At 43.0% G+C, this 24,677-nt stretch overlaps 1 protein-coding gene across 4 annotated transcripts in view; it reads right to left on the reverse strand.

Moving 5' to 3' along the window:
• NR6A1 (nuclear receptor subfamily 6 group A member 1) overlaps nt 1-22,554 on the reverse strand; it is a 118,435-nt gene extending 95,881 nt beyond the window's left edge. For 3 of the 4 annotated variants that reach the window (XR_007245895.1, XM_048512574.1, XM_048512573.1), the window contains exon 1: nt 22,228-22,554. Coding sequence is in view for 2 of the 4 variants with exons in the window: in XM_048512574.1 (XP_048368531.1) it covers nt 22,228-22,357 (130 nt within the window). In the remaining 2 variants the exon portion in view is untranslated. Of the gene's footprint in view, nt 1-14,092; nt 14,137-22,227 lie in introns of those variants that run through there. The other variant, XM_048512575.1, reaches the window with a different exon arrangement.
• Nucleotides 22,555-24,677: the final 2,123 nt, after the last annotated feature.

Consider the following 24,677-nt stretch of genomic DNA (forward strand, 5'->3'; position numbering starts at 1 on the left):
AGCGGGAAAAAGTCATATGGAAAAGCCCTCCGAGATCTTCATGCAAACTCCTTGGATCCTCTCAAGAGAAGCCTAATAAGGCTATAGAAAACCAATGGCTCCTGTGAGGCTTCACAGCAACTGGAAAACTTGGCATGTGTGTACTAGTGTGACTCAGAAACTCAAAGACAGAGGGCTCTGCTGCTGCAGCAGTCAAACCCTAAAAATATGAATGAAGAAAAGATCGGAATTTTAAACAGTTCCTCAGCGTTCATTCCAAAGGCGGAAGCAGCCCTCCAAAACTCATAAGGAGTTGCTCTTCCAAAAATTAAGATGAAATCCTGAGAACAATAACATCTGAACTGGCCAAAACTCATCCTTCCCAAATACAATGTGCACTTAGACAAACCGTTGACTGGTTCATGAACCCACATTTCTTCCACTGTGGATCAAATGTGGCTTTAACTAATGATAGACAAGGAAAAACCACCCTGTGACCAAGCAGATCTGATCAGGATGATCAACTTTTTATTCTCAGGTTGCCCAAGCAGCAACAATACTCATAAACAACATTCAATATCTGGCTTTTCATCCTGAATGCACAACTCCAGTAGGCTGAAGATTAAAATTTAAGAACATACTACATTTATCTCTAAAGGTTAACTCATGAGCAACTGAAGTTAATCAATTAAAGAGCTATACTCCAAAGGGTCCAAGTACAGGATACTATACCCCCACTCATACAGGAAAAACAACCAGATCAGAATCCACTCTGCTTAGGTACAGAACAAGTAGATTATCGTAGGTTTACCCTGTCTTTCCTCCAAAGACCTAAGGTTCCTTCCCTTCTATTTTACCCTTGCTACCATTCTGTAGAATAGGTCAAGATCAATTTGAAGGTTTCAGTCTACATCTCTCCGGTCAACCTTTTAATACTATCTACACCACCACACTGTAATGAGGCACCAGTGGTGTACCAGGCCTAAATGGTGCCCAGGGACATGGCTGCCCCCTCCCCCGACTCCCCACTTACGGGAGTCAGCAGGGAAGTCGGAGGAGGGCAGGGCTCGGGGGCAGCTTGGATGGGCCCCACTGCTGGAGGCCAGCTCTTGAGCTGCCCGCCATTGAACCCCACTGCCCTGGCCTGGGGAAAACAAAAACTGGCCTGCAGGGAGGCCAGGAGGGGTGCGGGGTGCTGCAGAATGCAGCTCGGGCACACACCATTTTGTCATGGGGGGGCTCCGGGCGCCTGTGATGAAGCAGCGTGCACCTGGGGACATGGGATACCCCATGTCTCCATTAGCAGTACACCACTGTGAAGCACTAAGCACAGAATTTAGTTTCTGGTCAAGTTCAGCTTTCATTTCCTGTTTCTAGCCCTAATGATTGGGGGGTGGGCGGTATAAAAGTCGAAGAAATAAATAAAACTAAATAAATAAATAAATAAATAAATAAATACAAGTCCAACCAACTGGAGCTGGGGGATTCCAGAAGCCTCCTTGCATGAAAGTATCAAAATTGTAGGGTCCATCCTGATGCCTACATGTGCATAGACATCCCAGAAAATCTCAAAAGGGGGAGGGCGGAGCAGTTGAATAAGGGCAATTGTGCAAAACAATCAGTGTTGCGGAACTATGCAGTGTTTGTGCAGTTTGCAGAAATCACACTTTAGGACACTATTTGGCCATAACACATGACTGGAGCAGGATCAGAGAGACATGGGCCGTGCAGTACCAGTCAGTGAAATCACCACTGCAGACAGAATCTGTTGCTGTTCTCTCCGTTGCACAGTCCAAGTGAGGCTAATGAAACTTCAATGTTACAGGGCATCATAACTTCATCTTATTCACTGTATGACTCCAGACTAGATGGGATCAGACAGTGAAAAAGAAAGAGGCTCTAAAATGGCAACAAAGCAGCCGTAGTATGTGGGCACTGCAAATCTGTAAGACCACTAGAACAGGCAGGTTGAAGGACATTTAACACATTGCAAAAACACACATTTGACCTTGAAAAAGGCTGAATAAAAATATTAAGTGAAACACTAGATTAGGCACATAAAGTACCTGAGGGGCTTGAAAAGCAAAGCAGCGTTAATTCAAAACAGGGAAAGCCCCAGGAGTTCACCAACAAGGTGCTCAGAAGTGGCTGGTCTCAGCTCTGAGGACAAGACTGGTCCCTGGGAATTTGATGTTTTTTGTCAACTTCTGCTGTCCTTGATCAACACCACATACAAATCCCCTGGAGCTATTTAGACAGTTTTACAAGGCACCAGTTATTGGAAGTTTCAGAGAAAACCTTCCCCATTTTGGACACACACTTTAACGTGGTGAGGGGGTTTGTGTATATCAGTGAAGCTGGAAGCAATACTGTAAGTGGGCTAGACTCGGTCAAGAGACTGGACTCTTAGCAGAGTCACTCAAGACACAGCTGAGACACCAGATTAAGATGCATCCATCCCCTTTGGAGATCAATGGTCACATCAGCAGAAGAGAACAGATAGCTACAATGGTGATAGGGGCAGAGGAATCCTTAAAACCTAGCTAGGGGGCAGCAGCAGTAGCTTAAGGTGACACTGGTGGAGGATCTTTCACAGACAACAGCAGAGTCACTATAGCTAACCCTGGTTAGTACTGCAATGGGAAACTACTTCTGACCAATCCTTACCGGAAAACCCTATGATGAGACAATCCAAAATGAAAAAAGATATAGTGATATAAGATGGTACCCCAGGTCAGATAACACTCAATCAGCCACTGGGGAAGAGTGGATGAGACATACTTGCAGTACTATTGTTAATGACATGACTGGACTAAAGCTAAAAGGACATTCCGTTACTGCTGTGAATGGATGCAAAAGGAATAATATAAACTAAATAATATAAATCAGTCTTCAGGGACAGTCTATCAGCATCACCATAATTCAAGTTTATGCCCAACTGCAGATGCTGATGAGGAAAAAATTGCAAGTGTTCAGGAAGAAAATAATTACACACCTAAATAACATGTCCTGATAATCATAGGTGGTTAGAAGGCAAAGGTAGGAAACAGAGCAGAAGCTCTATTCTGTCTGCTAAAATAAGATCAGGAGTTGACTGTGGCACAGACTTTAATTTTTATTATCAAAAATTAGACTAGAACTGAAGAAAAACATCATAACACATTCATAGTGCCAAAATACAATCTAAGCAATATTCCTGAAGAATTTACAAACCTGGTAAAGAACAGATTTGGATTACTACATTCAAGTGAATATCAGAAGAAGTATGGACTGAAACTAGCCATATTATCAGGGAAGAATGCACAAAGACTATTCCTGTAGCCAAAAGAAACAAAAAGTCTAAATGTAGCGTTCCAACTGACATGCAGAAACAAAAACCACTATTATAATAACCAGTGTAAAGAAATAGAAGAGAACAATAAAAACGAACAAGAGATCTGTTCCACAAGGTTTCAGAAAGCAAAGGGAAATTTAAAGCACGGTTAGGCATGCTAAACAATCAACATGGAAATATATTGACTAAACAGGACAAAATAAAGGAAAAGAGGGACAGTGCACTGAAGAACTATACAGAAGAGATAAAAGGATGACAGATTCCTTCCAAGAAGAATGTTCTGAAGAAGAACCTACAGTTTTAGAAAGTGAACTGAAAGCTGCACTGAGAGGAATTGGGAGAAAACAAATCACCAGGAACAGATGGGATATCAGTGGAGCTATTCCATCCAACCAAATCATTCAAATCTTGAAAAGAATATGACAACAAATATGGGGAAAAAAACAGTCGCCCACAGACTGGAAATGGTCAATTTATGTTCAAATTCTCCAAAAAGGAGATATCAAAGATTGCAGCAACTCTCAGACCATTGTATTACTTTCTCATGAGAGTAAAGTGATCCTGAAAACCTTACAACAAAGACTGTTCCATATATGGTACAAGAAGTGCCTGACGTTCAAACTAGATTCAAATTAGAAATAGGCACTAGAGATCATATTGCAAATTTATGTTGGTTGCTGGAACATATGAGAGAATTATAGAAGAAAACCAGCATGTGTTTTATAGATTACAGCAAAGCTTTTGACTATGTGGATCATAAAAAGTTATGGCTAATGTCAAAGGCAATGGGTGTGTCATAGAATCTGATTGTTTTGATGCAAACCCTGTACTCTGTACTAATCAAGCCAAAACTGTCCCCAGAAGCAAAAATGACTAAACTGAGGCTATCATACTTTGGTCACAGTATGAGAAGACAAGAGTCACTGTAAAATAAAATAATGCTAGGAAAGGTTGAAGGCAGCAGGAAAAGAAGAAGACTCAACATGAGGTGGTTTGACTTTATAAAGCAAGCTACAGCCCAAAGTCTACAAGGCCTGAACAAGTTTGATAATGATAGGACATTTTTAAAGACACTGATACATAGGGTTGCCATGAGTTGGAAACAACTTGATAGCACTTAACATACGGTACATACACAAGAAAGAAAAATTACTAGCCCAGCAGAAAACATGTGGCTGAAAAAAAGAAGAGTTACTTAGTCACCTTGTGGTAGGGAAGCTACCTTTAAGAAGGAGCACCCCTTCTCCAGGGAAAAACAGAATGGAGGTCTGCTGCCACTTAGATTTATTGAAGCTACAACTTTTATGGGTTGAAAAGACTAGCAAGTCTTTTCAAAAATCTGGGTGGGCAGGACACACTTTATTCGCCTCCCTTTTCCTTTAAAAAAATTTTTTTGCAGCTCACATCTGCGTAGCTACATAGGTGCAGATGGTCATAACATGAGACATCAGCATGGCTGTAGGGATTCATGTGTGCATACCTGCATAGCTATGCATGGGTGGGAAGTAATTAAAAAAAATAGATGCATCTCCATGCGAAGGCACAACATCAACCTGGATGGTTTCCGTGGGCTCCCATCACTGCCTGCACAGATGCATATGAACGCAAAAACAGGAAAATGGGTTCCTTTATCCAGACTGCAACCCATGATACATTTGCTGTGCAGAAGGAGCCTTACCACAGATCGCTGCCTTAAACCTGCAACAGAAACAGGCATACAATCTCATGAATAGGTGTGTCCATTCAGTCAAGCTGCTGAACTGGAAAAAAATCACTTTTGAAACTGTAGCTAGTAATCCAGATTCCAAAAAAGCCGGGGAAAATGGCTTTTTTCTGGGATCATTTTGCAATCACCAACTACTGCACTAGAAACTCCTTCTTAAAGGGGAAAAAGCACCTGGCACACCGAGCACTTGAAAGCTTACATCTCTCCCTTTCCATTATAGTTTAAGAGAAATGTTTCTGGGGCTCATTTAAGGTAGAGGCACCAAATTTGCCAAAGAGGCAGCAAAGCTGCTGGTGACTCTTCTTAGAAGAACCTTTACGTTTGGTAAAGATAGGGTCAGGAAGTCCATTTTTTTGGCCCCATCCTCCATGAGAGCGCCAATAAAATTTAAATCCCTGATTCAATCTTTACCAAACTCAGCAGCTCTTCTAAGAAGAGTCACCAGCAGCTATGTTGCATATCTGATGCCTCTATCCCCTCCCACAAGAGCCCCAAAAAGATCCTCCAAAGAGTATAATAGAGCCGAATTTTGAGGGGATTCCTGAAAAAGCCAGGAAAAAACCCATACCGGTATGGTGATTCATGATTTTTTTTAAGAATCTCAAACATTTTGGGGTCTAATATACACAACTTCAAAAAATGCCAATTTTTGTTGTGTGCACCCATACTCATGAATAAATAATACAAAAAAATGCATTGAGATGAGTTATCTTCACAAGTTTCCTCAGGGGAACATTCTAATCAAAAACTGTATACAAGTTCATATTCCAAAAAAGCAGCTGCAGTGGTGGGTGAAGCAAAGCCAAGGAATCCTTTGTCTCTGTAAACAGGCTTGCTAAAAGCACTTCTTATATAAGCAGAAAGTTACATCATAACAAGCTCTGTGCTGTTCCCTAAGGCAATGCAGTCACTGTGAACAGAGCATGCATCACCTGTCTGTGCACATTTACCCCAAAAAGACTGCAAAGAAACTTGTGCCCAAAGGTGCAGCTGCCTATCAAAGCAAAAGGGCAATAAATGCACCTACAAAAAACTACTATCAGTAGTGTAGAAGACACACACACACACCCCCGCAGCCCCCATGTATGTGTATGAATCTCTGGAGACTGAGCAATACTATCTGTTTTGCATCTGCACTTCTGGAAGCCCAAGCATCAATGGTTCCCACCTTGTGTGGCAAAATGTTTTAATTCACCGTTGATCAGGCCTGAAAGGACAAATGTTTACTGGGGAAAGAAACCAAGGCAATTCCATTTCTTGAAATATCTGCGTCTTCCACTGTTTCATCTTTAACTACCCGATACCTATTTCAAGAGGATAAGCAGCTTCCCACCAAACATCTGAAAAAGAGTCAAGACATCAATCCCTAACGCTGGTGAGTCATTAAAATGCCTTGAGCTCTGTATTCATTAGCCTGGTCTCAGGCTACAGGAAGCTCAGTGTAGGACAACAAAGATACTGCATCTTTAACCTTTCACCCCCAGAGGCTTTCAAGGCAGAAGCACAACTTGTTAATCATACACATGAAATAATCCCTGGGGGAATTTTGCATTGGGGGGGGGGGGATTACAGAAACAAGATTAGCGGAATTTTGAAGGCTGCAACAAAATCACGCTTAGCCAGATTTTGGAGGAATTCCTTCAAAGGGTAGGTCTTAAGTTTACCTTTCTTAAAAACTGCATCATACTCTGTTACCAAGGACAAGGGCAGTAAACTGTTGTTGCTGTTGTATACAGAACACTGTAATATTATGCCTGGTGCCACATCTCTATCCCACTTGTGACCATAAATTCTAACCTGCACAAATCTTGACTCACCGGAGAGGAGAACGTGTTGCTGAGAGTTGAAAATGGGCTGTCCTTGCCTAAAATGGGCTGTCCTTGCCTGATTTTAAGATCAATCCTAAAGCTGGAAGATTGGGTTTTCCTTACAGTCTTGGGTACTCTAATGAGCTTGGAGGCATTTATTCCTGACTACCTCATTGTCATATGGCAAGTATTTTACACTCCAGAATCCACCTTTTCTTATCCCTTCTCCCCATTAAGTGTGACAGGATTTTTTCTGCCTCTTAAACCACAGTCATGATTTTAGTTTGTTTTTTTTAAAAAAAGATTTAAAAACCTGGTTTTCATGCAAGCCTGGCTACCAAGTGTTGAAACGCTTCAGAGCACTTCTCACACACCCACAGTGTGGAAGTCCTTATTAAGTCATCACTCAGGGCTATCATTAAGATCTTTCTTCTTTACAAGGCCAGAGCACTCAATTGAAAACTGACCTCCGGGTCAAGCCTGCACGCTCTGAATCAGCAACCAGGTCTGGAGGCAACCAGAGGCACCGTCGTTAACCACAAGCTCCCAAAATAAGAGAATCGGACAGTGAAGTTATAGCAGAAAAGCCAAGTCCCTGATGATCCTGTTTGGAAAGGATGCAAATTGATTCCTACCCTGAAAAGATTCCAGAAGGAACCCTGCAGTTGCCAAAGAGAAAAATGGAGCCCTGGAAGCACAGCTTCTACCACCTTCCTTCGACACAGGCATAAACAGAAGATCATGAATTCTAAGATGACATGTATGGACCTTCACCTTTTTCTAAAATTGCCACTCACCTTACAAATTAGTCACTGAACTAAGACCACCTAGTAAGCTTTGTGACTGAGTAAGATTTGAACTCTGGTCTCCTCTAAGTCTAGCACTCCAGCCCTATCGGAAATCTTGTCCATCTGATACCACCTTCTGCTCCCAACACAAAGAAGAGGGAGACGAGTGCAGGACCTTACTACAGTCTACTCCAAAAACCTTTACTGATCTTAGATCATGAGCAGCTTTTCACTAACATGCTACTTCCTTTCATCTGTTGCTTAAGAGTAACCCCCTGCCAGAAACTCAAAGGACAAATCTTCACTACCACCTCACTTCACAGTTGACCGCAGTTTCGTTGGCCCAACCCTTGTTATCTGAGAACAAGGCAAATTGCCCTACCTCCCCTGACAGAACTTGCGCTTAGACCTGAAACACACCATCTTTGCCCCTTCTGAAGAGGAAGACAGAACAAGTGACAACAGAGTGGCCTAAACAGAGAGAAGCTGGCTTCACACTACCCCAGGGAAAAAGACCAATGCCCAAGGCAGGAACTGGTTCGTAACGTGAGAAAGAATCATGATATACATATATAAAATCAGATTTAAACTACTGTTTGGAAACAGTCAAGTGTTTATCTGGAAACATGGGTGATTCCCACACAGCAAAAATAAAAAGTCCTGAGGATGTTTTAAAAAGCGTCTTGGAGAAGAAGTTCGCACAGCGCTCTTCCCACAAACATCTTCACAACGTTTTAGTTCTCTCAGGCTTTTCAAAAACCACTAAACTAGCAATCTCCCCACCGCCCAACCCTGGGTTAAAGACATTTTCTGCCTGCTGAGTGAACAAAAGGAGGCAGGAAATGTGTTCTTTCTCCTGTTCAAACCTCTTACTTCCATTTTCACCATTCACGCCCACCATTTTGTGTGCTGCAGCAGAGATTCCTTGAAGGTTCCCCATGGAGGTTTCCTCTGCTTGCAGCTCATCCATGCATGATTGTTGTGTAAAAAGTAGATGAATAAAGTTTCTTAATGCATAGAAATCTTGTGCACATGTCAATTTTCCTTCTTTTCACAGGTATGTCTGTAAAGCTACAATGTCATGATTAGATAAGCTGCAATATGTGCATATTTGTGTCATTGTAGCTTCACAGACATCCTCCTGAAAACAAAAAAAGAGGGAAAATGACACATGTGTGGGATTGCTAGGCAAAACAAGCTTTATTCATCTCCTTTTTACATGGAAATAGTGCACAGATGAGCTGGAAGCAGATGTAGCCTCCATGGAAAATCTTCACCGAATGGCAGCGGCATGGAGAATCTCTGCAGCAGCACACAAAATGGCGGGCACAACTGTGAAACTGACAAGCACATCCATTTTGGCTGACAACACTTTTGGTTAGCTGATTTGGCAGGCTGCAGGTGAACAAAAAAAGTCAAAATGGATCTTTTTAAAACGTCTGCAGGACGTTTTATTTCTACTGTGTGGGAATCACCATTGTTACAACCGAAATCAAAGTACAGAGTGAACTTTCAAAAGCAGCCAGTTTGCAATATCACTGCTCTAGAGCCCGATGGGGCAATAAAACACCTCATTCTATACAAGCTGACCTGTGTGTCCTGAGGTCATCAGCAGATGCCCTGCTCCAGGTGCCTCCATTTTCAGAGGCCAAGTAGGTGAGGAAAAGAGACAGGGCCTCTTCACTGATGACCAGGCTCTGAAACTTTCTCTCCAAAGAAGTTCATCTGACATCAAATGTGCACATTTTCAGGTACCAGATGAAGATATTATTTTCCCAGGCCTTTTAGGTTCCCATCCCTTGTGAAGCTACCCATTGACCTATTTTTGTTCCATTGCTCTTTTAGAGGGCTCCTTCTTGGCTTCAAGCTAATAGTTTTTAGGGTTGGAAGCAAACAATAAAAACTACTTTCAGCAAACATTAAGAACAATGTATGTGTTTTAAGTGGTGTCAACTTGCTTCCGACTCATGGTAAGCCTACGAATCAATGTCCTCCAAAACGTCCTACCACTAACAGCATTGCTCATGTCCTGGACACTGAGGGCCAGGGCTTCCTTTATAAAGTCAAATCTACCTCGTGTTGAGTTGTCTTCTTCTCCTGCTGCTTTCAGCCTTGTCTTTTCCAGTGACTCTTGTCTTCTCATAATGCGACCAAGGACAACAGCCTCCGTTTAGTCATTGTAGCTTCCAGGGACAGTTCAGGCTTGATTTGAACTAGAACCCATTTATTGGGGGAAGTGCAGTGGTGGGATTCAGCCAGTTCACACCACTTCAGCAGAACCGGTTGTTAAAATGGTGCTTATAAACAACCAATTGTTAAATTATTTGAATCCCACCACTGGGGAAGGGTCTGCAGTATCCATAACACGCTCTCTTTCAACACTACATTTCAAAGGAATCTACTTTCCTCCTGACAGCTTTCTTCATTGTCCAGCTTTCACACCCATACATAGTCATAGGGAATACTATGAAATGAATTTACTTGATCTCGGTTGCCAGTGACACATTTCCTTACACTTATGGCTGCCCTTCCTAGTCTCAATCTCCTCATTTCTAGGTTGCAGTTTCCCTTTTGGTTGATAACGAAGCCAAGAAATAGAAAGTCCTCAACAATTTCAATTTTCTTATTATGCACCCTAAAGCGGACAAATTTTCCAGTAGTCACTATTTTTGCCTTCTTGATATTCAGCAGTAGTCCTGCTTTGGAACTTCTTCCTTTAACATTCAGCAGGTAATTTCAAGTCTTGGCTATTTTCTGCTAGTACCATTTTCTGTAGTACCATTGACATATTACACATTGTTAACGTTCCTCCCCCCCAATTTTCACTCCACTTTCATCTAAATCTAATCCATCTTTCCTTGTATGTTCTGCTTTCAGACTGAAGAGATAGGGAGATAGAATATGTCCTTGTCTGACACCTTTGCCAACTGGAAACTATTCTGTTTCTCCATATTCTGTCTTAACAGTAGCCTCTTGTCTAGAGTACAGATTGTGCATCGAAACAATCTAATGCCCATTTCCTTTAAAATCAGTCATAGCTTTTCATGATCCAGACAGTAAAAATCTTTGCTGTAAGCTATGAAGCACAAGCTGATTTTCTTCTGTAATTTACTCTCTTCGTGTTTACAATAAGATCTCCAGTGCCTCTTTTTTTCTGAATCCAGCTTGAATATCAGGCATTTATCTTCCATATATGGTAACAGTCTTTGTTTTAAGGTTTTCAGAATTACTTTTCTCATGTGGTCTGCTAGTGCTGCAATCTTTGATGTCTTGTTCTTTTGGGAAAATTTGAATGTAAATTGAACATTTCCAGTCTGTAGGCCAATGCTCTGTTTTCTATATTTCTAAATCTAGATCCCGAGGACATCAATCAATCAGACCTTTATTGCCATAATGACACCATACAACTCCACAGGATAGCTCCCACGCTGATGACAACTGGTCTCCCACAGCAACCCTTTGAGTGCGATCTGTGAAGAATTATTTGAACCAGTTTAGCATGCATCCACTCATCTATCTGTTTCGGCCTCCAAGTGCTTCAACAAGATGGTATACTCTACTGTAACAAAAGCTACAGATAAGTCCAACAAGAGCAACAAGGAGGCATGGCCTTTGTCTACACTCAAAGGTTGTCAACTGAGGCTAGAAGAGTTGTCCCATAGCCCTTTTGTCCCATAGCCCAGCCTACAATCAGACTGAAAGAAGTCTAGAGCAGATGAGTTATCTAAGATGACCTGAAGTTGGTATACTACTGCTCTCTCAATCACTTTTTCAAAAAGAATAACTTGTTAGAGACTGGGTGATTATTAGTGACATCATTTTTCTGTAGAGATTATTTTTAAAGTAGCAGATTGATAACTGCAACTTCAAGTAGCAAAGGTGTCCTGAGTTAGTAACCAATTGGTTACTGATACTAAGGGTTACTGATTGGTTACTGATACTAATGTGGTCCTTATATGATTTTAGCAGCCAGATAGGCAAGGATCCCAGGATTTTGAAGGGTTGCATCTTCAAAAGTCCATGATCAGATGATGAAAGCTGTAGTTGTACAGTGTATCAAGAAAGTGGGTCCCAGTAGGCTATTAAGGATCAGCATTATGAACAGAATCCAGCAACTAATCTTTAACTAATGCAGAATAAACGTGATATGCTATATGCTCATTCTACCTAGCTTCCTATACTTATCAAGCTGTGGCAGCACTATAGTAAAGATATTTGTAGATCTATACTCTGAGAGCTCCTCTTTCTGTTGCCAATAAGAAACTAAAGGCATTTCATACTTTGTCAATGTACAACATGGAACAGTTGACCAATTCCTATTTTCCTTTTTTATGGAATAGATTAGATGTCATTGCCTTCTGATGCAACCTTAATCCTCCAGAAAAGATGAGGTTGCACAACACAGAATCCTTCTTAAGACAGAAACATGTTATAGCTATCATCACCTTCAACTACCTGCAGGCTGGTCTCTGGCTTGTCGTCGTCGTGTCGTCATCCGTCCCCCGTCCCCCCCCCGTGCATATCCCAGTTATCATTGAGGAGGCTCAGTTTCACTCTTGACTTACAAGGATCACTGTCACCAAGTCTCTAATCAACACAAAAAGATCAGGTTAGCAACACTGAACCTGCCTGGGCTACTTACACTAGGAACCAGCTCTGGCAGCTATTGTAAGCTCTTGATAGCTCCCTTTAATCAACAAATCATGGGAGTTAACACAGCAGTGACAAAATCCATGGAGCCGTCGGCTACAGAACACAATACTATAAAGCACCCAAGTTGAACACTGTGTCCAAAACATTATTTTTTAAGAAGGGCAAATGCTCAAGCTGGTAGAGTTGGGACACATGGTGGCTATCTCCTCCACAGTCAATTGCTGGCTTCATCTGGACACTGCTTTGGCCCTGGCCAATTATCACAGAAGCACAGAGTTGGAAGAGACCACAAGGGCCATCAAGTCCAACCCCCTGAAGTGCAGGAACACACAATCAAAGCACTCCCAACATATGTTCATCCAGATCCTGTTTAAAAACCTCCAAAGAGGGAGACTCCACATTATATGTTTTATTTTTGCACACAGTATGTGTTTTGCTTTTGCACACATACCTCAGTGTTAACTAGGGTACCAAGACTGTCCCTAAGGATATAATGATTTGCTCATTAGCCATCTTCCCATGACATTAAGACTATACAAATGACATTAAGACTACATACATTCCATTTACTTCTGATGGTGTGTTCACTGTGCCATGCTTTACAGTACAAGCTTCTGCCACTTAACTCCAACAAATAAAAGTCACATTTACTTCTAGTCAACTTTAAGATTCAAGGTCATTTCAAAGCTTTTAATTACTACTAACCAAGGATTTACCTACTGCAGATGTTCATGAACCAATTCCTGGTTCATGAACATCTATACCGATAAGTAACATCTGTGATCATCTGTGACGACTGTGTTATCATGCATTCACTGTGAATGTATGATTCTCACAACCCACAAGGGTCTACCGTCTATCTCTTACGCACACATGCTAGTTAAAATCCAATAACAATCACAGTTAAAATCCAATCAGTGCCCACAGACACATACACACAAAAGGAAAATTCTCCATTCTACTACTGGAAGTGGAATATGTTTTCCAATAACTCTATTTTCAGTGCTCCCAGCAAAAGAAGCATAAGGTAACAGCTAAATCCTTCTGCACTATTTTAGACTGTGTATAATGTATTTTCAGATAAATGAACAATCTGCACTTCATAGAATCATAGAGGTGGAAGAGACCTTAAGGGCATTAAGTCCAACCCCCTGCAAAGCAGGAACAAACAATCAAAACACTCCTGACATATGTTCATCCAGTCTCTGTTTAGAAACCTCCAAAGAAGGAGACTATACTTGGATCAGACTATTTTCCTGCTATTTGAAAACCAAGTTCCTGACAGATCTCAAATCTGGCTCCAATTCCTTCCTGAGCAACAGGCCACAGACCCACCAGAGAAGTTTATTTTGCCAGCCAGAACATTCTGGCTTGGCTCACCCCTGACTTCCAGTAGTAAATACCTTTCAGAGTCACGTACCTGATAGCTTTTATTACATTTGCAAATGAGACACAGCGATAAGCCCCTTGCCTGTTAAGACTTGCAATGTGCCAGGCCAAGAGGAATTCTTCCTGAATGTTTCAGCACATTCTGTTAAAAGTAACACAAATTCCAGACAATTTAAGGTAAGTTTTTTATCAGGCTGCAAAATCAGCCCAGTTTTGCTCATGGGTGTTCTGTTATGGTTTTAGCCTCTATGAAAAGCATTGCAAAGGATCAGTCTCCAGAAAATATAACCTTGGTCTTTCAACTGAATGGCACTGGAATGCTCAGCCACTATTTCAGCTGTTTCAGAAAACCGGGTGCAACGCAAGCCCATTTAACTGCCCCCACTCCAAACAGAGAAAACAGAGCTGCACTTACACGTAACTGCTGTTCATCGAAGACATTGGTCTAGATACACACTGGGATTGCACCTATGTGCAGGCCTGTCACCAGAATTTTTACTGTAGCTTCAAGGCTATGCAGGGCACTCCTGCCCTTGCAAAGCATAGCCTGAACCATCACATTCTCTTGGGAGGTGAGCCCCTCCTCCCTCAGTTTCTGCTTTCCACTGTAAGCTCCTAGAAAAGAACAAAGAAACCTGAAACAGAGCTCACAGCAAGGACTTAGGGAGGGAATGTGCATCTGCACCAAAGATCTTGATGAACAGCAGTTACAGGTAGGTGCAACTATGTTAGCACCTTCAGTCTTCTGGTACAGCCCCACACTGGGATTTTAGTGAACTACTCACAGAAGGAGGTGGAGTGATGCTCTTTACTGGAACAAGACTTGGAGCACTGCTTTAACCAACCTCAGCCTCTTTTCTTGGCTGCGGGTCTAGGCTAGGTCATAGCGCTTCATGAACATGTCGCCCATGGTCCATGCCACAGCCTTGCAGATGTCTGCCAGAGGGACCTTTCTGTGGAATGCAACCGAGGAACCTTGGGCTCACATGGAGTGGGCCTTCAGGTCCAGAGAACCTGGAGAAAAAGCCTCACTGCTGTTGGCCAGCTGTCACCTCTTGTACTGCTCCTTACTGCAGCAGTTCAGTTAGTTGAAAGGCGAGCTCAAAGTACAGGTTGTCCCAGGTGGAGGAAGCGGGAGAATATGATAAAACCTGTTCAAACTCTAGTGTATAAGCATTAAGAATAATCTCTAACACCCAACTGTCTGAACACATATGATGCCAGGCAGAGTAGTATTTGCTGAGTCTGTCTGGGAAGCAGGGGTCTGCTTCCCCTACCAGGAGGGATAGTCAAGATCTTTGTCCCTGATGTTGCCTTGCTGGTGGAGGAGCACTACCCATCCTTGATATGTCTGGGCCAGGGGTAGGGAACCTGCGGCTCTCCAGATGTTCAGGAACTACAATTCCCATCAGCCCCTACCAGCATGGCCAATTGGCCATGCTGACAGAGGCTGATGGGAATTGTAGTTCCTGAACATCTGGAGAGCCGCAGGTTCCCTAACCCTGGTCTGGGCCTTTGAGCTTTGAGAAGGATGAAGCTTGGAATTGCTTCTGAGGATACTGCTGTTGCTGTGGGTGTGAAGGCTGTAGCTTTTCAAAACTAGATACTTTTTCAACAAATACCACAGTGAAGATCATAGACACTGGCTCAGAAGTCAGTGGACAGTGGACAGGAACACAAGTGAAATCACACACGGATCCTGAAGGGGCTACAGCGTTTCACTTGTCTGTGGTTGAATGAATTTCTCTTGCAGACAGACTCAGCTTTAAGAAATGACAACCTTCCCGCAGTTCTAAAATGTCCTGATTCTCCAGCGGCATTTAAAAAGCCATTTTAAGCGACACTTAATATCAAAACCTTTATTCTGTGCACTATTAAGCTTGCTACTCTGATAAAAGAACACTTTTAGTTCATCCAAGGACTATTTGCAGTACTTGCCTTTTTCTTACAACAGTGCCTGCCATTTTGTATCTACCAAAGAAGTGGGACTGTGTGGGGGAGATAGAACTGGGAGGCACTAGGGCCCCAGCAGAGCATCCAACTGCACAAAAAGTCCAGGAGGTGGCTGTGGGTTAATTCAATACTGAGGTTCTTTTTTTCTGGGAGACAAGATATAGTTGAACAAAAATGTACAATCACAAGCAGGGCAATGAAACATTCAATTATATATGCCCAGAAAAAGACAGGATGCAATGTCAATGACTTGTGTACTGTGATTTCTTTCCTTCAGAGCTGCAAATCACACTCTACAATTCTAGTTTGAAAAGTAAGTGCAGGTCGGTTTCAGATATAATGACAAACAAATTCATCACCGAATGGGGAAGGAGAAAAATGTAGCAGAAGGAGTCCAAGGCTCGCCTCATCCATGTAACAACAAATCTGGTGTGCTGCACACAAGACAACTAGTAGTATTTCAAAAACAGAAGCATCCAAACTGGAGTAGCCTTAAAGACTTGTACTATATCTCTACCAGCCACAAAAAAAATCCATACACTTAAGAAACAAGTACCAGGTCATCCCTCAGTACACAATAGTGTGCAAAAAACCTAAACCCAGTTTCAGGTGATCCCCCAACCTCAAGCTAACTAACTTGTAGACAACAGGTAATCAATAACTACAGCTGTGTCTTTCACTTTGTACTCCTACAAACAATTGATGAAGATCTGACAATACAAACTATCAGTAATGCAGAAATGGCTTGAAATGCTGAAAAAGGAGACCAATCCACAGACCCTCAATTAAGTTTTCAAAGCAATGGCCACTGTAATGAGCAATACAATGGAATAAAAATGCAGCTTTAATGCAGCTGGAAGCAAATAATTCTTTTCAACTCAGCAGCAGTCATCTGATGAATCCACAAGCTTGCCTTTTACCTATTAATTAGAATTAGCAGAATTCCCACTAGGCTTTCTTTAGATAATCAGTTTATCAGCCAGGTTTGTTTTACTTTGCCCAACTCACTTGCAAATTTTCCCTGCCCATCAGCAGCAAGCAGGCTCAAAGGACAGTAATTAAAAATCTGATCCAAAGCAAAAGGCTGCTTGAAGCAGGGAACACACCAACGCATAATGGGCCAGTGCCATCTTTTTCAAAAGTATATTATCTGTTCAGGAGAAATCCTTTCACCAAATCACACAAAGAATTTGGAAAAGGAGACAATGAAGAACAGCTGCTCAGCCATTTAACAGGGGATCAGAAAAGTCAGGCTCTTTGGCTCACGCTGGAGTCCATTCTTGCAACACCCACCATAGTTAGTTTTTAAACTCTACTGCTATAACTAAATGGAAGCATTTCTTTTACAAAAACGCCTAGTAGTGCACCTGCACTTATGCATCTATGTGAGGTGCTGCAGTGTGGTGGTAATAGTTAGACTAGATACTAGAAAGACCAGGTTTCAAACCCCTATTCAGCCCAGAAGCTTGATGGGTGGCCTCGGGATTATCATTCTCTCTCAGCCAGGACCAACCCACACAAGTTCTGCCCAAGGTTCCATGAGGTTGCAAAGCAGGTTTTTTTTCCCACTCCTTCCCCACATTTGTGCACCTTTCAGGGTTTTCCCAGCTTTTCTCCAATCTTTCTCAAATCTACTCTGCTCTGATGTTTTGGAAAAGACTGAATAAAGCCCAGGCGGCTGTTGTTCGCATGGGAAAATTCAGATTTTTCTGCCTACCTGGTAGCCATTTCCTTCCCCACACCATTGTGGTGATTTTTTTAAAAATTGGAGTAAGGTATCACTTTATCAATATATTATTACAGCAATAAGTGTAACAGGTAAGTTCTCTGACTTTTCAGGTTTCATTAAAAATAAGACTCTAGTTGCTTCTCTTGCAGAGATATAAGATGAAAAGCACATCTTGGTTAACAGAAGAGGCTAGAACTCACTTTAAAAGAGAAGGCCAAAAAATCAGAGAACCTGTTACACATCCTGCTAAAGGGGTATATTAATGTGATATTCTAGAGCCTTTAAAAAAAAAACACTGCAAAATCCCCAGAGTCCTGCAAAGGACAGATGGATACTACTAGGGAATGGGGCAGGGAAACTGCAGGGAACCCTGCTAGTTGGATGCCCTGCTGCCACTGCACTTTGTTTGCAACTGAACCTGCCTGTGCGTAAACAACCCTGATCTACTTTACAGGAGCCCTTACCATCATGGCTTGATACCTTTGGGTCCTGTTTCAAGCATCATCTCCCTATTTCACATTGGGAAATTCAGATCAAAAGTCAGGAAGATGTATGCAGGACTTTATTTTGAATGAATGCTTTCACTTGATAAGAAGTAAATGAAGTTTGCTGGCAGAGGAAAGGGAAGTGCTCTATAAATCTCAACCTTTATTGAGCTGCCCCAGGAATATCTAACTTCAGAGATTTGAAAAATTGAGACTTTCCATGTCTTCTTTTTGCTTCAGACATTCTCCAGTTGTTAACAATGACCTGAGATACCGTGCTAAGGAAAGAAACCATAAAGACACTCTTCCCTCAAAAATATACAACATGCAAATTGTCAGGTTGCAATATAGATGTGGTATTTAAATCAGGATCCAAGGATACCAAGTCGCATTAGCAGGCTAGAATTTGGAATCTACAGACTTATCGGAGCAGCTAGTTATACACTGGAGTGATGATCTGCCAGCACCCAAGTTTTGCTTGATCTACTGGCCCATAATAGCACCAAAGAAGTGCAAGCTACTGCCTCATATCAATATGTGCAAACTTCAAAACTACAGAAACCAGAGCACCAAGTCTGGAGAATGGAGAAACAGGTAGCTGAAGTTATCAGGTTTGTACAAGGCCATTCCTGCGGAAAGCTAATCTGGCCATGGTCTCTCAGGCCTTGGTAACTGAGAGACTGGACCAACATAATGCAGAAGGAGCTGCCCCTGAAGACATTAGGTGGTACAAAATGCAGTAGCTAAGGTCTGCCAACTCCTGAAACTATACTTGATCTACATGATGTAATTGCATCAAGTGAAATCTCCTAAAATATAGGCTTACATGCACTGATCTGTGAAAGCTTCCAGTGAAAAATAAGCGTTGTTCAGAGAACAATAATCATACAGCTGAGGAAGAGCTAGATAAGTATTCCAATGATCAATGTTGGATAGTATGGGAAAACACATAGTAAGAAAGTGTTCAAAAATGTTTAGTCAGTCACTGAAATTCATGTTATAAAAACCATTGCAACAAAGATTTAAGTGCAATGAACTGTAGTGAGGATATACACCATGATTTTAAAAACTTCCAAATCTCATTAGTAGTTATTTACAGATAAAGATAAAATAAGTCTTTAATCCTTACTAGACTTTAATAAATTCTTGTTTGTTTCACTGTGGTCAACTGTACACGTCTAACTACCTTTTGGCAAGGACTTAACAAGCATTTAATACACCAAACCCTTGATAAAGCCAAAGAAACTGGTAAAGTTCAAAAAAAGAGAAAAATTACAGATAGTAAGAAATTGTAGATACAGCTGTTTACCATAGAACAGTGCATTGATACAAGTGGGTATTCAACAACCATATTCTTTGTCAAAACAACAGAGGTGGAAATAGTCCAGAAAAAAGCAGAGTCTTTCTAAGCCCCATTCAGTAATTGAAAGATATGTTTAACTCTGCTATTGAAAGTGGGAAAACTTTGGATGGATTGTGCCCTAACTCATATTTTAGATGATGATATTAAAAGGGAAAAGTCAGGATCCAGTAAGTACTGTTTGTAATCATATGGTATAACAGTCTGCTTTTAAGAGTAATTCCAGAGAAAATGTTCAACCATTGGGCCTGATTTCATTTAGGGGAGGTGTTACAAAGAAGCCAGTACAAAATAAGATCCAATCAAAGTAGTAATTTAATCATACAGACTGTGTATTAGACGCTCCCAACAACAGCCAAGTAGACAGGTCTTAAAAATTTGTAAGGGTATGATATGCATGATATTTTAGTCATTTTGATTTATAAAGTGTTAGTAAATAAGTAAAACATGATAGTACAGATCATACAACAAGAAGCTTCCTATTTCAGTCCTCACCTCTGGGTCAGCCCCCACGCTGTCATTAACATTTCTTAAGGAGCATGAATCCAACTCAACACTGTAGCCAACTTCTTAAAAGAGCAAAATACAAGAGGATGCAAAACTGGGCATCGCAAACTCTCAGGATGCAGCTTTAACATGCATCAGTGAAACATGCAGCCGAAGGTCAGAAATATGCATGGAACTGAAAGGATGCTCTTCTAATTGACCGCAGTCTGGAAATACAAGACTGCATGCACAGCTACACAAATATTTATCAACCCATAAAAAAACACTTCCAACTTGTCTGTCTGCCTTACTGCAACTGAAGCAGTAGGTCTAGCAAGCACCAAGTGGCCAATATAATGGGGGTAGGGAAAAAAATCTATCCTTTAAGACAGAACACATGCACCGAGTCTTTTTTATGTTGAAGGAGGAAACTTTAATGCCTTTTAGCTACTATTTTATTTCATAAACATTTAATACTGGTTTTGTGGGACTGGCAACAGAAAACTGATTCCACAATGCAGGCTGAGAGCTACTATAATGGCACCCGAAGGCAGATGCTTTCTTACTCCCCTCCAATCTTGCACCCTTGAATGCTGTGCTCACAAGCTTCTTGCCACTGAATGTTCAAGTGGCAAGTCAGTCTTTCCCCTGCTGTTGTAGGTTTTAGAAAGAGTGCCGGTTAAACCGCATCTCAAGCCTCTGCAATTCATTTCACATGGTACTGCAAGTCAAACGCAAATAGCAGTTGCATCAGCTGCCTAAAATACTTCCAATCTCCAATTCTGTCAATGTGGTTGCCATGGAAAAATGGCCAGTTAAACACCCTATTCTTTGATAACACATGGAGTTCAGGAATACCCAGCATATACCTGCTTTAAGGACAGGAGAAAAACTGGAAGTTTACACATTACTAAAAAAAAAAAGAACATTACTTTGATGAGGCAAACTGGAAAAATAGCTGGACCTTGCTGTGCTTACATACAGAAAGGAAACTGTATGTACTTTTCAGCTCCCCTCATGGTAACCACACATTTTTAATCTAATCTACATATTATCAAATCAACCAAGGCTCTTTTTCGCCCTACATCCCATCTTAGAATACACAATAATTAAAGCACAACGCCACCACAAGCTAGCTATGGACGAGACACCATACAAAAGAAGAAAACGGCAAAGGCAACTGATAGGTTCAGAGCCACTCACAAACAACACTAGAATCACATTGCCAAAATATTGCCATACAAACCAAATCAAATATAATTATCCTAATGGTAAAGCAATGAAACACCAGCAGAAAATTCTACAGTGTCCACAGAGACAACGCAACCGTATCAATGACTTGATCATCCCCCACTAATGGCTGCATGCACAGCATTTCCCTGGGACTAGTTCACAACAACTTCTGGTTTTCTTGCTTTCCAGAAAGCAGTCACAGCTGCTTTGTCCTGGGAAAGAGAGACTGAAGTTTACTGTATATTTATTACTTTTTCCAACTGTGCTCTACAGAAAAAGGGGCAGGGGAAAGTGTACAGATGGATATGGTACTGATCCTGGCTAGTTGAGAAAGGGTACAAGGGGGGGAGTTAATCAGTTTTGTTACACCAATTTTATCAGTTTAGTTTAACATCCCCAAGCCATTATTTTTAGGAGCAGACAAAAATCTGGCCACCCCATCAAAGTCCATCTTGCATTGTATTCCAGCAATTGGAAAGGGCTAATATACTTCCACATAAAAGGGCCTCTTCTGTATTGCAAAATAAGCCACAAGAAGTTTTGCCATGCAGAAATTAAGCATACTGAGGCTGAGCTGGAGGGGGAGGAGAGGGGAAGAGAGAGAGAAAAAGAAAAGGAGGAACAAAGCCAACAGGGGAGATTGTGGGGTTGTTGTTTTTTGTTTTGTTGTTTCAGCATTTACTTCCCACTTCTCTGCAACGTTTCCCATAACAATATAGGTTTGCATTTGTATAGGGTTTTATTGATCCTCCCTTTCAACAAGAGAGCAGGCCTAAGAATCCCAGCGTTATAAAATATTCAAGGCCCTCTTTACACCCAAGATTGATCACCGGCATCGCAACCCGCCGCTGACAAGGAGAGGAAGTGGCAGGAGGAAGTGTCCAAGGAGGGTGCTGGGAATGGGAGCCGCGCTCAAATGCACCATTTACAGGTCCTTTCCCAGAGGGACGACCCCCCACATCTCCCAGAGAAGGAGGGGGGGAGGAAATGGGAGGGGGCCGCCCCACGCGAGATGAACGGGTGGGGGTGGACAGGGAAGAAAGAACTCCATCTCGGGCCAAGCCCCCCCACCCATCTCTAAAAGCAAAGCGGGGCTTGGGGGGCTGAGCCTAAAGGTACCCCAAAACTGAAACTCGAACCGAAAGGGGGCGCAACTCTACCTCCCACCCCTCTGGAAGGGGCAGAAGGGCCGCTCCCCTCCCCCGGACCCCACTGATGGCTCCAGCTCCCCCGACCACCTTCCTCCTGCGCGGAAAGGGGTCTTCCCCGCCCGCCCCTCTTCCTTCGTGCCAGAGGCCACCTACCGTTCTGCGGCTGAGGTGGCGGCGGCAGCGGCGGCGGTCCGGGGGGTGGGGGCGGCGGGGGAGGTGGGGGCGCTGACCTCCGCCCTCCCCCTCCAGCGTTGGGGGCGCCCGGCGGGGGCTCCGGCTCCATGGCGGGCCGGTCAGTCAGGCAGGGCCCCTGCGGGGAGGCGGCGGAGGAAGCAGCCTGAGACTGACCCGGCGCCCAAGCGCCCCCATCGCTCGCTCCTGTCAGCGCCGGCCTCGCTCGTCCCCGGTCCTTCCTCGCCTCTCTCGCAGGCGCTGCTCGCGCTCTCTCGGTCGCAACTGGCTGGCCGGCCGGCCGGCGGAACCACCACACCCCCCTCAGCCTCTGAGCCTCCGCGCACGCTCAGCCCCTCCCTCGAGGCATGCTGGGAAACGTAGTCTGCAGCCAGCCGGGAAGAATCCATCACTCCGCCTGAAAGGGGGAAAAAGAGCAGCCGAGCAGCCTTTTGCCCTTGATGATGATGATGATATTGTCCATTCAGTCGTTCTCGACCCTTGGCGACCCGATATGCAAGCTCTTAGACGGGCAAAAATCCCTATTCGTTTTCTGTCCCCTCCGCTCTTGGGACGCAATGGGCTCTCCCAAGAGGAGCCAGGAAAGCGCAGGTCTTTGGTTGCCTGCTCCCGCCCCTCGTGAATATTCATCTGTTTTAAATATGCCCGCTAGGATGCGCATCCCATCCCCGGACGTGCTGCCCGGGCTCTGGAGAGTGGGGCGTTTTTAGTGCAGCGACGTGGATGCCGTTATTGCTCGCGGATGCCCAGGAGGGGGCTGCATTCAGCCGGATCAAGGGGCCTGGCTGGCTCCTGTCCTCCTTTGCTCTCCTGCGGCTGGTCGGAGCGCCAGAACGCTGCAGAATCCGTGCCTCGACTTTTAACGAAGGATAGTTCCTTCTGGCATATGGATTTTTGCGATTGTTTAGAGCCAGCGTCTCCGAGTCCCCAGTCAAGCCTATTACAGTCAAATCTGCAGAGGAATTCCAAAGAAATAACTTTCCTTTTGTAAAAGAATGGCCACTGGTGATATTACAGTGGCACGGGGAGCGGGTGAGTGACTTAGTGATTCGGGTCCCCTGGACCAGGTCCAAGAATGAGGACCCAGAATCACTACTGTCCCCTGCTAGCTCCCCTGCCGGAGCCAAGCAAAACGTGGCCCTCGCCCCATTCGAGGTGGGTGGAAGCCATGACGCTGCCCAATCCCCCCTCCCCCAAAATTGGGGCAAGAACAAGTGACTGCAGGAGTCTGCTCTTCTTTTCTCCCACCTTTTCGGGGTGGGGGAGGGAGGTCGTGTGCAGTCATCACCCCCAAGCACAGGTCCCGGGTCAGCTGCTTCTATCGCCCGTGTCCAAGCTCGCCCCTGCTGTTAAAGCAAAAACAGAAACTCTGGCACCCTGAATACAAATTTATTGTTTAAAATTTCGATGTCTTGAGCCCAATTTATTCGAGTGCCACATGACCCTCTTGTTTTAACTTGGAGGGGAAATACTCCCTCATTTGTGTTCTGAGTTTGCCCTCCTGCACGTCTTCGCTTCTTCCTCCAGTTTCCCACTAGGAGGCAGGGTTGCAGCAAGAATAGAGAGAAGCTGTGTGGTTCAGACTGGTACAGATGCGCAGTTTGCTGCTGTCTGCCTTAGCTTGCAATGCTGGTTTTCTGTGAGTTTTCAACACATTTTCTTTTCTCCCCCCACCCCCAACTTCATTAAATGTTTTTTATTAATGTTGATCAGGAGATTATTGAACAAATATATTAACTTCGGTAACACTGACATTTTTAATCAGGGCTATCCTTCCTAGTAGGATTTATTTTGTTCCAATCTTCTAGTTTCTTTTGTATGTGTTGCTATAAGACTTCATAGTTGCCTTGAAATAGATGACGGTTGTTGTTGTTGAGAATTATCCCTAGCTATTTTTGTTCAACCTTGCAATTAGAAGTCAGTTCCAACTTTCTTCTGTTCTTCTTTGAGATATTTCTTGTAAGTATTTTTGTTTTATCCTTATTGATAACAAAACCAGCCAGGCTTCCAAATTTGCTTATTGAGTCTAAGAGAGAGTTTATATTTTCACTGGGATTTTTGAGGAATGTTGTAATATCGTTTTCAACACAGGATCATTCATCCATTGCACTCCATTCTATCACACATTGCCAACTCGTTGTTTTGCATAGGTAAATCAGACCTTCCTAACAGAGCTCAGACCCAGAACTTCTTTCTAGTGCTGAATGCTGTTGCCATTCCTAGAACCAATTAAATTCTGGAGAAGATAGGAATGCAGAGGAAATGCTCTGTGCCATACGCTCCCCTATCTCACAAGGTTTGGGTGGAAATAACAATGTAGAAACCCTCAAGAATGCTACCTTCAGCTCCTTGGCAGAACAACAGGGTACAAGTAGTGTGAATAAAGAAAGGAAACCAGGAGTGCCATGTGT

The sequence above is a fragment of the Sphaerodactylus townsendi genome, linkage group LG12 (genome assembly GCF_021028975.2).
Source record: "Sphaerodactylus townsendi isolate TG3544 linkage group LG12, MPM_Stown_v2.3, whole genome shotgun sequence".
In the NCBI taxonomy this organism is placed as follows: Eukaryota; Metazoa; Chordata; class Lepidosauria; order Squamata; family Sphaerodactylidae; genus Sphaerodactylus; species Sphaerodactylus townsendi.